Source organism: Electrophorus electricus, chromosome 1 (assembly GCF_013358815.1).
Source record: "Electrophorus electricus isolate fEleEle1 chromosome 1, fEleEle1.pri, whole genome shotgun sequence".
Lineage (NCBI taxonomy): Eukaryota > Metazoa > Chordata > Actinopteri > Gymnotiformes > Gymnotidae > Electrophorus > Electrophorus electricus.
Genome location: NC_049535.1, coordinates 2,921,794 through 2,937,341, shown reverse-complemented (window position 1 = coordinate 2,937,341; position 15,548 = coordinate 2,921,794). Strand labels below are relative to the sequence as shown.

Genomic DNA, 15,548 nt, shown 5'->3' with positions numbered 1-15,548 from the left:
GGCATCTGACCATCATTTATAAGATAAAAGATTTCACATTTGTTATGTATGATTTATAAATAATTTTTATGTCATGAATAAATCATAACATAAAAATAAATAATTAAAACTGATATTGTAGTGGCAGCAAACTTGCAAAATACTATAATGTGTAATACAATCTATAATAGCATAGATTTTTTTTAAATCATAACACTGTGCTGAAAAGTTTGACTGTTCTAACTTACTAAATTAAAAAAAAACAGCTGTCCTACATTTAGTGTATAACTTGAAAAAGTTACAGATCCCTATTAAAAAGGCAGATAAACATCTCAATGTACTGTCAGCACAGCAGTAATTTCATGCATGCTAATTGTCACTGTTAATGACTAACTGAGAAATTATACTTTGATAAATCATACATTCATGGGGTTCACCTACACTGTTCAAAGTCCAAAGTGAAGAGTTATACTTGCAGTTAAAACAGAATCATGGTGTTATGCTGTTAGACTACATTTCTGTACTGAGCTGTATTTCTGCAGTTATGATGCAACATACGTTGTAGAAGAGATGAGATTTAACATTTAGCATGATATATTTTCGTTTTCAAAATTGCTGGAAACATTATTTGTCTAATGTCCAAACTACATGGTGACATTTCTAAAAATTGAGCTGTAAAATTTAAATAAATGTTTTTCCTGAGTTTATTCAGTGGTCTATTCATAATAGTTATTCAAATATCGTGTGGTAATAGGGTTTCATAATCTGTTTTTATCATAATTCTTGATATCCTTGTTAAGACAATTATATGCCGTGTTTGAATAGCACTTACAGACTGATAAGGTATCAGTCTCTTCTCTGAATTCACCTAGATTTATAAAGTGGAAGCTGTAATGTTCTAAGGAAGTATCTAGTCTTGTGTGGAATTAACCTGTATGAGTAATGGCCCTCAATGGTAAATGCAGCTCAATTACTTATCCAAAAGCAAGAAACACTTTCAGACTAAACACCATTTTCTTGGCATGACGGGCTGTACCTTTTTCCTCATTTTGCCTTATTGCTGCATAAATCTTTGGTGGTGGTGTCCCAGTCGTTGCTAGAGTCAGTGCTGCATGAGTCTGATATACATAACATTGCTTTAAATTTAATTAAATACTTATGCATACATACATGCATATAACTATACTTCCGCAAACCACTGTATTTTTGAGTCACACATTTTTTCCTCCCAGAGTCAGTACATTCCTGCTCTCATAATCTGATTTCTGTTCAGTTCATAAGAATCCTTCTCTGGCAGAAGGGGGCTTGGGGGTGACCGGCTCGTTAGTCCCTTCTGTTGAAAATGTGTCTACCGGCACCTGAGAATATTAGGGTCCACGACGTAAAACCTCTTCATATCACACATTGTGTCAAACGTCTTCGAAGTTCTTCGGCGTTACAAGATTATGCAGATAACTATGACTCACTTCCGTTGGAGCCTCTTTTCTATCGGACGACCAATCTGCGTGATTACGTGCAAAAAGCATGCTTACTGATTTATCTGTGCGGTAACGACGGTTTAAAAGACCGACACAGCTAAACGAGGCAGTGCCGTTAATCTGCGCGTTTGGAAACACTCATGGCGGAATCAACGCAAAATATGGAAGCGATATTCTATAGGAATGGAAAGGAGACACCGGAGCCCGTCAAAGCAGAGTTGTCGGGTAGGAACGACGTTTCAGCTGGCTTTCTGTCAAGCCTTTAGGCAGGTTTTCATTCGTAATATAATGACGTTAGAGCGGTTTCGGTTTCTGTAATGTATTACATTCCGTAATCTAATGTATTCCTTCATGGGAACTGCTGTAATGAATGTTACTGGTTATATTTGCACGTCCAGAAACGGGTGGCTGTATGCAACTAATGATACCAAGTTACATAACCAGAAAAAAACCTCAGTGTAAATTACTGTAAATCCCATTTTTTAATAATGGTGTGAAAATTAACAGGTTATATAGATAAAATAATTTAAGGTAACCAATAACAAATGGAGATTGCATTAAGAAATTCCCAATTCCTAGCAGAGCATTCTCTACACGTCCATAGCGATATATAGCCTATGTTCATTATGTAAGTCACTTAGTGTTGGTAGTGGGGAAAAGTGCAGAAGAGGTCTGGTTGCTAGAATACTGTTTCACCATGACACTGGAAATGCAGCTTTCACTGTTGCTTGTGGTTTGGCTGGATTTAAAGCATGGTGCTAAAGCATCATCTGCAAAAATCACTTCACCGGAAAAATCACTTTACTGCAAGTGCAGGGAAAGGGAACGAGTAAAGATGAGAGCACAAAACCTCATCAGGGGGACATGATCTCTGAACAATTGTAAGATCACCTTCTAAACTATAAATTATCTATGCGTTGGCACCTAGGTAGGTACAGGGTATGACGTGCATTTCCTTTTCCTGAATGGTGTTAGTGTTTCAGTGTGATCTATTGTATGGTGTATCTTTGCAGGTACCATCCCATCATGGCTTCAGGGGACACTGCTGCGCAATGGGCCTGGTCTTTTCTCCATTGGAGAGTCTTCTTACAACCACTGGTTTGATGGAATGGCCCTCATCCACAGCTTTACATTTAAGGATGGTAGGTTACATAAGGAACAAGGAATATACATATATACATATATATATAGAGAGAGAGAGAGAGAGAGAGGTATGCCATTAATACCTCAGTGTCTGTTAGTATTAAAATACTGTATTAAAATGCATTGATGACATATCTATTTCCATTGCCATTTTTTCCTATGAAATTAGGAATCTCAGAGAAAAGGACATTTACATTTATGGCATTTAGCTGACATCTACTTTTTCCTTATACTAACTTGTTCCTCTCGCTACTACTTCATACTACGTGCACTACGACTTGCTTGCATAGCTGATGAAGGACCTCTGTCCAAAACTTTCCCTTTCTCTAGAAACTTTGTGTACTTTACAACAATTCTGAATATCTGTACTGTTTCTTACTACATTGCAGTTACTCATCTGGGACGTTCATTGGATTTCATTTATATATGTATTTGTTTTACTTGTCATCAAGTATATCATATCAAGCTTGAAGGGCTGTGGGCTTCTGGAACTGAGTTTCAACACTTCTGATAATTGCTAAGCCATCCGGAGCCACCTAGAGGTTTCATGTTGAAAGAACCTAAAAGACCCACTATTGCTGGAGGTGTAACGTGGGTGGCCCGAGTGCCAAAGGGCACTCCTGGGGGTGTTCCCCTCCACCTCTCCCCAATGTTCTGGGATCCAGGCAGCAGGGCAGGGGTGCCTATGCACCTCCCGCTAGGAAGTCCGTTTTTTGCTGCGGAATCTTGCGTCCTGTGGTGGTTGGTCATTCTGTAACGTAGGTGGCCCGAGTGCGGAAGGGTGAGGGGCAGGACGCACAGGCTCCAACAACTTGGATGAACATTTATTCAAACACATAAAGACAACGGTGTTACAAACAAAGAACATGATAAACATCTAACAACGACGAGTATAACATTACCATTAACACGTTACGTCAGCAATGACCAACACTCTGCACACTTCGACACGGGTTTTAATACCTATAAACAAACAAGGTGCAGGTGTGTGCAGGTGTGGCCACAAACAGATCCTCCCACTACACGTGGCTGGCCAAACCACTTGACTCGCGGGAGGTGAGCGTTCCGTGAAAGGAGGAAATAAATGGCATTATGTCCTTTTTTTTGTCAGGTGAGGTGTACTACCGGAGCAAGTTTCTAAGAAGTGGGACTTACAAGAAAAACACTGCTGCCAACAGGATTGTGGTGACAGAATTTGGGACCTTGGCCTATCCTGAACCCTCGAAAAATATATTCTCAAAGTAAAGAATTGTTTTCATTTTATTTTTTTATTTATTCTTGTATTGTTCTTTTTTTCAGAAAAAAAATTAATGTTCTTAAAACACTTTTTAGGGCCTTCACCTACTTGATAAATACTATCCCAGATTTCACCGATAATAATATTATAAACATTATAAGATATGGAGAAGACTACTATGCATCGTCAGAGATAAACTACATCAACCAAATTAATCCATCATCTCTTGATACTATAGGAAGAGTAAGTTGAAATACATTAGGTTTTTGTCTGGTTGTTTTTTTACACAGCATTTTAAAACTGCATTTGATTATAAACATTGCAGCTTGGTTCCCGTTTCAGAGTAATTACAGGGACTATATTGCCTTGAACTTGGCTACAGCACACCCTCATTATGACGATGAAGGGAACACCTATAACATGGGCACTGCTATTATGGCACTTACTGGACCCAAATATGTCATTTTCAGGGTGCCATCCATTGCATCAGGTATATTTGAATCAATTATGTGCTTCCTTCTAAACTAGGTGAATCCCTCTAAGACTATATTTTCAGTAATTCTCTACATGAAAGGCTGTGAACCAACGACACCCTTAATGCTTTCAAAAAAAGAATCTTAAAATATATTTGTATATATATTTGTATAAGGTTGTATTATTCCTTTTAAGTCTTTTATTTTTTATCTCATTGTATTTTAATGTTTTAATCACTTTTTAATCACTCTATAAACCTGTCTTAAAAATTCCAATATAAATACAATTATTATTATTATTATTATTATTATTATTATTATTATTATTATTATTAATAATAATAATAATAATAATAATAATATTATGCAGCCTGCTTCTCCTGTATCTCCTGTGATTGGATTTTTTGTGTGTAAATTAATGATTTATGTTCCTGTTCTGTTAATATTTGCATGCAGTTTATATCTTTCTGTCTTTTCCTTGCTACTTTGACTTGATATGAGCTCTGTGAGAAGTGCCTGGCATGGAAGCCTGTAAGGTTCAGGCTAAAAACCTGATAGGTACATGAGTATATTAATAGGTTGCATTACCCCTTGCAGACAAAGAGAATAAAAGACCTGCACTGAGGAAAGTGGAGCACATTTGCTCCATTCCGTTCCACTCCACCCTCTACCCCAGCTACTTCCACAGCTTCGGGATGACCGAGAACTACATAATCTTCGTCGAGCAGGCCTTGAAGCTGGACATCATCCGGTTGACCACGGCGTACATCAAAGGAGTCTCCTGGGGCAAGTGCCTGAAATACGACAAAGATGACATAGTAAGCAGTACCCAGCCCTGGTCACTGCATACCTGCCGCCAGTGTAGATGTGCTGACCGCCGCTCAGCCTTTTGTTGCGCTCGATTTTGCGTGTCGCCCCGCAGACGCTGTTCCATGTGATCAACAGGCGGACAGGGAAGGTGGCGGGAACCAAATTCTACACTGACGCATTCGTTATGTTCCACCACATCAACGCTTACGAGGAGGACGGCCACGTCGTGTTTGACCTTATCACGTACGAAGACAACAGCCTCTACGACATGTTCTACCTAAAGAACATGAGACAGGACGCTGAGACATTCGACAAGAGCAGTAAGGTCTTCTCTTTACCGGTCTGCCAGCGATTTGTCATCCCCATTGACGTTGACCTCAAGGTTAGTGATTGCAAAGGAGGTGTGTTCATTTTTTCATCTTTGTCTGCAACACTGCTGCTGTTTTTACACTGGGGATTCGTTTGCCTTGCATTTGTAGGAAGTTCCGTCAGGCACCAACCTCATTAAGCTGGAGGGCACCTCAGCTAAAGCTGTGTTCCAGAATGACGGGTCCGTGTACTGCACGTCTGACACACTGCATCAGGGTTAGAATCACAGGCTCCTCTTCATCATCATCATCATCATCATCTTCCTCATCCACTCAGAGGCACAGCATTGTTGACAGTAGCCTTAGAAATCATAATTTTAGTTTAGAAGTAGGGTGTACTCTAGTATCTGGCTTCTCTGCAGGTTTGGAGTTACCTGGGATCAACTACAAGTACAATGGAAAGAAGTACAGATACTTCTATGGTACCAAGATTAAGTGGTCACCTCCAAAAAATAAGGTAACATGCATTCTGCAGAAAAAAAAAATCCTAAATTTTGTATTCTATGATTTTGCTAACTGACTAAATGTACTTTGCTAGCTAACTGTTAATGGCAGCACATTATGTGAAGAAAAATATAAATTGTTTATTGATGATTGTTTAAAAGTTAGGGTTGTCGAATGGAAATAGTCAATTCAAAAGTTTAATTCTCATCCAGGAATAGGTGCAAGACTAGATAAAAAATTGAACTTCCAAAAGGTCTACACACTAATCTCACACATCTTGGTACTGAAACAGATCGCAAAAGTTGACACAATTACCAGGACACACATAGAATGGATGGAAGATGAATGCTACCCATCAGAACCAGTGTTTGTGGCATCACCAGGTGCTGTGGATGAAGACGATGGTGAACTTCTTAAATTTCATCCAAAAGCACCTTATAGCAACATATAAAGATATATTGAGTGCTCAGAGATCACTATGAAACATTTCAGAATCTTCCTAATTTTGATCCTTCAGGTGTTATTCTGTCAAGTGTCATCTCACTCAATCCCAAGAAGACACCCTTCCTGTTGGTCCTGGATGCGAAGACCTTTAAAGAGATTGCTCGTGCATCTGTGAACACAACAGTTCACATGGACCTGCATGGACTTTTTATCCACCAGTAGTATTAACTGAAATGGCCATCAGCGGATATCTTCCATCCAGATAACATTCCTGCAAGACTGCGCATATATTCAATCCTACCTGGTACCTGGTACGTCTACAATGGTGTTGGTATTAAATACTGCAACAAAGCTACCACACTAAATAGAGTTGTACAATAGTATTAAAAAAATAGATACATCTACATGATGTCACAATATGTAAATATGTATGACTTGATTGATTGCTGCACAAAGTTCACTGACATACAAGTTATTCAGTAACTATGTTGAAATTAATATGAAAAGTTTTTAAGAGAAGAGATTGTCCCAGATTGTTAGTGTTGTTTTCCAAATTCTATTTGTTTTCTCCACTGAACTGTTAGAAACATTTTAGTTTAGAAAAACATGAATAAATCAATATAAATAACTAAAATGTTTATTCTTTAAATAACATTGTGAAATCAACCTTACTGTTATAATATACATATTTTGATGATTCCTATAGCTGCTTAGATATGTTATGAGTTTAAAAAGGGATGAAACCAAATAGTTGTAAATAAATGACTCAGTTCTGTGAATGTAAATAAATGACTCAGCTCTGTGAATGTAAATAAATGTCTCAGTTCTGTGAATGCCATGTTTGTATGCCATATCTTTTTGAGAGAAGCGAGTGACAAGTATCTAATCAGACAAGCACTTACTATCAGTAATTTATAACTGTTATGCAAAGAGTTTTGAACAAGGTTCAGAGCAGTGTCTGAGAAGAGCAATGTTCATCCACGGAAGGAGAGGTCACTAAGATGCCCACTGTAGGCAAGCTGACTCAGTTCAATCCTTCTACCCATGCTTTAGTCGGGTCAGAACATCCCCTGCTGAAGCTATCATCTCAGCTTCTCACAGCCCCTTCAAAGTTCCTTTAGAAGCCTTTGATGGTCACCCAGTTTTCCTCCATCCCACCATAAAGACCATCCCGCCACCATTCCCACAGTTTCCACTTATCAGCTCGATTATACTCGACCGTCCTGCTGCCTCCTGGATGGTCATGTTCCATCACCACCTTCATGACTGAGTCCCCTTTTTCACCTTTCTGTTGTGATCCAGGGTTTATGACGTGTACTATGGCCTTGGTCCAGTAGCCTGGACCACAGACCCCACACTCTATGCCTGATCCAGTCCTGTGTAGTGTGTGATGCTGTCGAGCACCTGATGCAGGTCTCAGAGGAGACGCATTGTTTATAACTCATACTGAATTCCAGTTTTTCTGTTCTCTAGCCTTCTCATGTAACAAATTAACCCTGCGGTTACCAGAACACTTGCAGATGTTTCTGCACTTAAATGATACTGTTATGTTAAAGCTGACAAGGTTTTGTGTGATAAAATTGACATTTTGTGCATGTAATAAAGAAGAAAATTCACAATTTACAATTTGTGATTTATTACATTCTAATACAGAGGATAGAGAGGCCTTGGTAAGAGAAGTCACGGTCCAGTTGACACCCAGTCAGGGCCTCAGACACACCTCAGTCACACTCACAAATCCTCCCTTGCTCCTAATCTCTTCATTATCTCACTCTGCACATCTGACCCACTTTAACCTCTTTATTATTTAAGCCCACAGGAACGTGCCTCCAGCACTTTACATTCGCTGCCTTACTGGAGATGCCAGCCTGCTTTAGGAACTTGTCTACACTTTTGCTACCGTTGTCTTTTGGGTTTGCTTTTGAGTCGCAGTTTGCACTCTCTCTTTTGTTTTGTCATGCTTTGCTCTCTCTAGCCGATATGTATCCGATATGCTTGAAATAAACAATTCTGTCTCTTAAGGAATATAAATGTAGCCTATATGCTCAAGGAGTTAAACATAAGCTTATGAAAAGTCATCATAAATATAGCTAATATTAATACTTACTTTGTGTATCTTGTTTCTCAAAAATTGCTGTAATTATGATCCAGAGCAAACTAATTTGCCTCACGTAAATGTTAGACTGATATGTAGGTATATTTCCATTTAAAAATGATCTAGATGTAAAATAAACTGGACTATGATCTTCAGAATTGTATCTCTTCTTCATTTCCTCATTTCCCTAAACAGGAGTTTAGGAGATAAGCAAGTCCTAAATTAATTGTATTACTCTAATATGAGAATTGCCTGTTGCGCTTGAGAGAACAGCAAAATAGTTGTAATAGTTCTATAATAGTTCTATAATAGTTCTAATAGAAAATTCTACCCATGCTACCAAAATGCTGTAGAGAGTACACTGAGACATTCTGTTGAATTATTTCCATGGTGCTAGTCTGTTTCAACTGCTAAAATATTCAAAAGGACCACATTTAAAAAACAACAACAAAGTACACAGATAAAATATATACAACAGTCAGTTTTTGAATTCCTCTTATAGCATTCTTTATCTTCTTCCTTTATTTCAAAAGCAATGTGATCTTTTCCAGCTTTAATCTACAAACAGTGCTGTACTCATACAAAAACACCCTAAAACCTTGGCAATATGTTATCTTTCCTTTTTGGAAAATTTGCAAGCCAGTTCTTACTAGAGCAAACACAGCAAAAAGAGCGAGCGATAAGGTATGCTGATTTGCCCTGGAGTGAGAGGCGGAGAGATCTCTCTTAACACATGTCATCAGAGCAGAGTTGACTCTCATTTCAGACATTCACCAAGAAGGATAACGTGTGCAGTCTGAGTTCTGGGGCTATTGCTTGCTTAAGAAGAGATGCATTATGATTATGGTAGAAACAAGAGTGAATGTCCTGAACCTATAAAAGCAGAGGTAAAAGGTATGTAAGAAAAACAAAACAAAATACTTTTGCAAAATATGTCCGCAAACAAAATATGGAATGCTTGAAATCTGGATAACAATAGTTGAAAACATGATTATTGTCCAGGTTCTCTCCCCCATTGGCTGCAGGGTACTCTTGTGAGAAATGGTTCAGGTCTTTTCTCAGTCGGGGAGTCTTCTTACAACCACTGGTTTGATGGAATGGCACTCTTGCACAACTTCACAATCAAACATGGTATTTATTTACTCCTTAACCTGTCCAAGATGGACTAGAGCAATCTAACATTAAGAAAATACTAAGATAAAATGACCAGTCAATGAAGTTAGATTGATTTAATTTTCCTTGTTTTACTTAATTAGTTTGACAGCAGAGCTAGACTAGATATCTTGAGTCTAGTCTTGTATCTATGTAGTCTAGACTCACTTTAAGCATAAATTGATTAGGTCTGGAATTTGTATTAATCTCAATTTGAGTTTGTGGTCTAGTAGATAAAACTCTAGGGAAGTCAAACAAACAGTCATGATGCTTAGTGTCCTGAAAGTCTGCAGATGCTTATTGTAATTCTTCAGATTGACTTGTCTAGTCCCACACTCCTTTTTATATTCTGTATTGACAAATGACAGCCTTGAATAGATACCTGATAACATAACCTGTGCTTCCTGCATACTCTGTCTGTTTGTCTTCATGCGATAGTCACTTAAATTAAGAGAGACTCCCCCACATGTGCTCAAATAGAAATCTTGCTTCAAACATCTGCTTACCTAAAGAAAAGCTATGTTTCTGTGCATGACTTTTCTGTATAAGGGGGTGGCTTTGATGGAACATTACTGATGAACGTTATAATTTAGGAATACTATGAATTAAAATATTTTAAATTAGATTTTTTTCTTCATTTAAATAGGAGAGGTTACCTATAGAAGCAGGTATCTAAGAAGTGACACTTACAACAGCAACATAAAAGCCAACAGAATAATTGTGTCTGAGATGGGGACCATGGCCTTCCCAGATTCATCCAAAAGCGTGTTCTCCAAGAAAGTAGCAAAATCCTTTTTTTTTAAATCAGTACAATTTAGCATAGTCATGGAACTTTGAGAGATTGCTGACAATCCAATAAAATTCTTTTTATTTTCAGAGTGGTCACCTTTCTTAATCATACCATCCCAGACTTTACAGACAACTGTGCCGGCAATATAATCAAATATGGAAATGATTATTATGCCACATCTGAAACCAACTACATTCGTAAAATTGATCCAGTGACCTTGGAGACTCAAGACAAGGTAAAGCAGTTCTTTAAGCATGTTGTCACAGATGTTCTTTATGACCTACAAAAGTTTAAGGACATCGCTTTTTTTTCCCAGCTGGACTACCAGAAATACCTTCCTGTCAACCTTGTCACATCACACCCCCATTATGATAAAGAAGGAAACACCTACAACATGGGAACCACAATTGCAGACAAGGGCAAGACGAAATATATTATTTTCAAGGTCCCTGCAACAGAGAAAGGTAAGCACAAAATCAAGATGCTTAAATGGACCTGCTTTTGCAGCCTGCTTCCAAGAATGACTCAACTTCTACCTGTTGTTTTCAGCTTGTAAACAATTTTAGAAATCTCCCAGTGTGCTTGAACCCTTCAGGTGCCTCCGAGAGACCTGCAGCCCTGAAGAGTGTCGAGATCCTCTGCACTCTACCCTGCCGCTCTCTCTTTAGCCCGAGCTACTATCACAGCTTTGGCATGACTGAGAACTACATCATATTTATTGAACAGCCCTTAAAGCTGGACATCCTCAAAATGGCAACTGCCTACCTGAGAGGGGTCAACTGGGCCAGCTGCCTAAAGTTCCATCCAGAGGATGATGTAAGCATTATCTCTGTGTTATTATTTGTTGGGGGGATCAGGTCATGTCAGAATCTTCTAAATTTGTCTTCAAAGTGACTTTGTTTTTTACTTCTACAAAAAAAAAAAAAGACCCTGATTCACATAATTGACCGAAAGACAAAGAAAGAAGTCAGCATCAGGTACCACACAGGTGCTATGGTAGTATACCATCATGTCAATGCTTTTGAGGAAGACGGCCATGTGGTATTTGATGTGATCACCTATAACGACAACAGCCTGTATGACATGTTCTACCTGGATAAGCTAAAACAGCAGGCTGCATCTGGAGCAACCAGTAGCCCTGTCAACCCTATGTACAAACGATTTGTTCTGCCGCTCACAAACAAGGTACCTTGGTTTCCTAATCCCAGTGCCTGAATGTAAAATGTAAAGATGGAACGGGAGCTGCAACATGTTTGCATTTTACCTGTAGGTCGCTGAGACTGGAAAAGACCTGGTCAACCTGAACTACACAACAGCTAGTACTGTAAAAGAAAAGGATGGGAAACTGCTCTGCCAGCCAGAGGTGCTCTGTGAAGGTAATTTGATACCATTACAGTAAAAAAACAAACAAACAACAACAACAACAACAACAACAACAAACAAATTAAACATAGTTCTTCACTGTGATTGTGTTTGAATATTTCCAGGTGTGGAAGTCCCCAGAATCAACTACAACTACAGTGGACAGAAACACAGATATGTGTATCTTAATGTGGTTGGTATGTCTTCGTTAGCCACAAAGGTAAGGAAGTAGACACTACCAATGTTTATGCAGGGTGACATGATGTATCCTGCACTGGTGGAAAATACAGTGAAATATTTACACAGATCACAAAGCTGGATGTTCAGACAAAACAGCGGGTGGACTGGACATCAGAGAACTGCGCATTCACTGAGCCTGTGTTTGTACCCATGCCAGGCGCAAGTGAGGAGGATGAAGGTAAGTTGTCATTAACATGTCTGAAATGCTTTCACAGGCTGATCTTTAACTGATGTAGTAGAGTGTTATGATCAGGAAAAAAGGGAAAATGGTCCATCTAATTGTCGTCTTTAGTTGTTTTTTATTTGACTAAATCCAACATGGGTGCCTCTAGAAACAATGGCGCTATTATTTACTTGTGACTGCTGCATTTGTTTAGGTGTAATCCTAACATCGGTCATAAATGGCAATCCTGGAGAGTCTGACTTTCTTCTGGTGCTCGAAGGGAAGTCATTCAAAGAAATGGCACGGATATATGTGAATGCAGAGCTGCACATAGACATGCATGGCTTCTTTATACCACAAAACGATGAGGTGTAGGTATTGGACCACTATTGGTGACATACCTGAAAAGAAATGTGCAGATGTTAAGATTTGGACTGGATTATTGAGTAAACTTTACTGATTTTAAAATGTGATAACTGTGTGATGAATGCAGCTGTGATAGGTTTGATTGTGGGTTTTTGCGTGCGCATGCATGTTGGCGTGTGAATGGATGTAGATTCGAGAGAAAGTATTTGAGTTGTTGTTGAGACAATGGAAGAAATTTTTGTAATGTAAACATAATAAACATATGCATTGTGTTTGTGTGTGTGGTTGGGAAAGTACTTGAGTTGTTGAGATAATGGAAACAATTCTTATAATGTAAATGTAAACCTTTTGTAAAAAAAAAGATTAAAACTTTTTTTCTTTTCTTTTTTTAAACTCACATAAAGCAGATTCTGCCTTGAACCTCGGCGTAGTGTTTTGATATTTTTGGAATCTGTCAAAGTTTTGAGTTGAAGCTGATTTTCAAAGGCTATGAGAAATAAATAAATTGTTATGTACATGTGGTCTGAGAGGGGGCGACAACACCGTTGTGAAAGGAGGGGGTAAACAGGCCAAGGAATATGGCGTCATATTACTGCGACAATAATCTCTGGGGCATGACTTTTTCGGTTAGGTTATGATCAAGCAGTCTGAATCTTAACATAGTGATTTAGTTCAACGATGCCTTTTCTTGGACTACTAAGATGCAAAGTAACTCTTGTTTTTTTTGCCTTGACATTTCGTGGTGTTAATTCGACTCGTTTCTAGTTAGAAATTATGCATCCTTGCTAGCTTGTTGGCTAACTTTGTATTTGTCAGTACAATGTGGCTCAAGTAGCATTCACTTGAGAGCTTTAGGTAGTACTTCGACCTGTAAAAGCAGAATGTTATGCAGACGGTATTTGGGTTGGTGGTGTTTCAAAAACATCAACTAATGTAAGCGGTTCATTTAGCTAATTTTCATTTTCGCATGCAGACTCTGCTGTCGTTACCGTGCAGAAAAACGCTGAGGACGTTTTCAAGTAAAACGGATGGGGAAGTGCGGATTACAGAAATATTAAAACACAAGTTCCCACTCGCGTCGGCGCTCAAGGTTCTGGACATATCTGGTGAGCACTGTCGCATAAATAAAACCAGCTTCCTGTAGCTGCTGGAGCGCTTATTCTTTGGTATTTTCTCTGCGGTGTCGTGTTTTTATTCTAGGAGGCTGCGGTGCGATGTATGAAATACACATCGAATCGGATGAATTCAGAGAGAAAAGAACGGTGGAACAACATCAACTAGTAAATCAGGTATGTTTAGAGCATTGAGATTGCTCTTGTGCGAAACACTGATGCAGGGGTCCAGACCCAGAGATCTTCCAATCTGCAAAGTTTAGTTCCGAAACTAAATCTAACACACCTTGTTCTAATATTAATACTAATATTAACACTCTAATATTAGTACGGAAGAACTTGATGAATTGGAACAACCCTGGTCTAGTGCTTTAGAATGTCTGGTGGGAGTGAATAAACCACTGACGTTGTGTGTCTTTAAACATGATCTACCACTAAGCCCATCCGTCATGATGGTACACTATCATGAGACCAATCTACTATGCACATTTTGTACTTCTGAACACATAAAAAAAAAGAAGAAAAAAAGACAGATTATTTAATTGCACTAATGTCTCTGGTCAAGGCTATATTTTATTACTGCATGCGGCTATACTGTAAGAATAACATTATTTTTTTGCAATCTCACAGGCACTCAAAGAAGAGATTAAAGCAATGCATGGACTGCGCATATTCACTGATATTCCAAAAAAGTAGAATCTACTGTTGTGTTCTAGACAAGGCACTCATTGATTTCTTCACCAGTTTTATCATCACCTGTTGGATGAGAATATAGCAGTGATTTAAATATTTCAAGTATATTATTACATGCTATATAAAGAAATGTCAGGGAAGCCATTAGGTAAAATGTATGACATATAATATTGCTATTTAATGGGTTGTCTTCATTTGTTATGGATTCTAAATGTTGCAGTACGCACAAAATGTGGCTCATGGATGCTGTAATACGCACAAGATGTTACAGTGTAGCACCTCTCACAAAGGTACACTGTTGTCCCCTGGGTAGAAGAGGACCTAGAATGCAACTGTTTAGTAGCTGAACACACTGACTTTGTTATCTGTAATACAGTTATATTTGACAGCATTATACTTTTGTCATTATTTGGAAGGAGGTCTACTGCTATTATTTCCAATACTTCTTTTTGTGTGCATTGTGTGGATTAAGAACTAAAAGCTATTAAATTGCATACTACTTATTTAGTTTCTTTGTCTTTCTATTTTTATGAAAATTATTTTGTGAATTTTACATCCCGATGTAATCATGTGGAGTGCCAAAAGGGTTGTTAACAGTCAACGAATACTAGGAGATCTATAGTCAGAGATAATAGGCAGTTTTTAAAAAAGGTCTTTGTGGTACAACCAGTTTTTGGTATTGCTAGGTCCATGAACTGTGATGCTTTAAAAACAAACCAATACCAAGGCATTTGACGTGAAACTCCTGTTAAAATGACATGGACTTTTTAGCCACTAGGTGGCAGGTTTTTCTTGGTGACGAGCCAATAATGTTTCATGTATTGCAGTTATGCACATATTCATATTCATAATCATGTTTTCTAAAATATCTCATTTTCTTACAGAGGCACACACAATTATAATCAAAAGCATCTAACAAACCTATGTAAACCATTCACTTCAGTTCCTCTTATTATCCCCAAAGAGGAATTTTGTATTGATTAAAGATTCCAATCATGATTACATACCTTTGCTTTTAACATGCATCCTTTTCACTAGTATAGCAAGAACCCGTTTTTGGTACTACGTTGGCTTATCACCTACAGCGTTCTTTTTATCGAGTTCCCTTACAAAAGATGGACTAGTTTTTTCATATATATATATATATACTGATTTATATTTCATATATATATATATATATATATATATATATATATATA

At 38.1% G+C, this 15,548-nt stretch overlaps 3 protein-coding genes across 4 annotated transcripts; all 3 read left to right on the top strand.

Moving 5' to 3' along the window:
• Positions 1–1,296: 1,296 nt before the first annotated feature.
• Positions 1,297–7,161, top strand: bco1l (beta-carotene oxygenase 1, like). Of its 2 annotated transcripts, XM_035528019.1 has the most exons (11): positions 1,302–1,682; positions 2,471–2,599; positions 3,712–3,841; positions 3,933–4,080; positions 4,180–4,327; positions 4,908–5,128; positions 5,233–5,502; positions 5,600–5,705; positions 5,851–5,945; positions 6,225–6,336; positions 6,450–7,161. In XM_035528019.1, the coding sequence occupies exons 1-11, from the start codon at positions 1,598–1,600 to the stop codon at positions 6,596–6,598; spliced, it is 1,593 nt and encodes a 530-aa protein (XP_035383912.1). In that variant the 5' UTR covers positions 1,302–1,597; the 3' UTR covers positions 6,599–7,161. The 2 variants fall into 2 exon arrangements, with proteins under 2 accessions (XP_035383913.1, XP_035383912.1); XM_035528020.1 differs by lacking the exon at positions 6,450–7,161 and having other exon boundaries at positions 1,297–1,682; positions 5,600–5,670; positions 6,225–6,313.
• A 2,125-nt stretch (positions 7,162–9,286) lies between these two features.
• On the top strand, positions 9,287–12,553 carry bco1 (beta-carotene oxygenase 1). Its single transcript, XM_027010873.2, has 11 exons — positions 9,287–9,365; positions 9,474–9,602; positions 10,270–10,399; positions 10,501–10,648; positions 10,730–10,877; positions 11,009–11,229; positions 11,341–11,598; positions 11,684–11,789; positions 11,901–11,995; positions 12,082–12,193; positions 12,393–12,553. The coding sequence occupies exons 1-11, from the start codon at positions 9,302–9,304 to the stop codon at positions 12,551–12,553; spliced, it is 1,572 nt and encodes a 523-aa protein (XP_026866674.2). The 5' UTR covers positions 9,287–9,301.
• Positions 12,554–13,101: 548 nt separating this feature from the next.
• bola3 (bolA family member 3) lies at positions 13,102–14,852 on the top strand. The gene is made up of 4 exons (XM_027011796.2): positions 13,102–13,252; positions 13,518–13,650; positions 13,745–13,833; positions 14,287–14,852. The coding sequence occupies exons 1-4, from the start codon at positions 13,223–13,225 to the stop codon at positions 14,350–14,352; spliced, it is 318 nt and encodes a 105-aa protein (XP_026867597.2). The 5' UTR covers positions 13,102–13,222; the 3' UTR covers positions 14,353–14,852.
• The last annotated feature ends 696 nt before the right edge of the window (positions 14,853–15,548 follow it).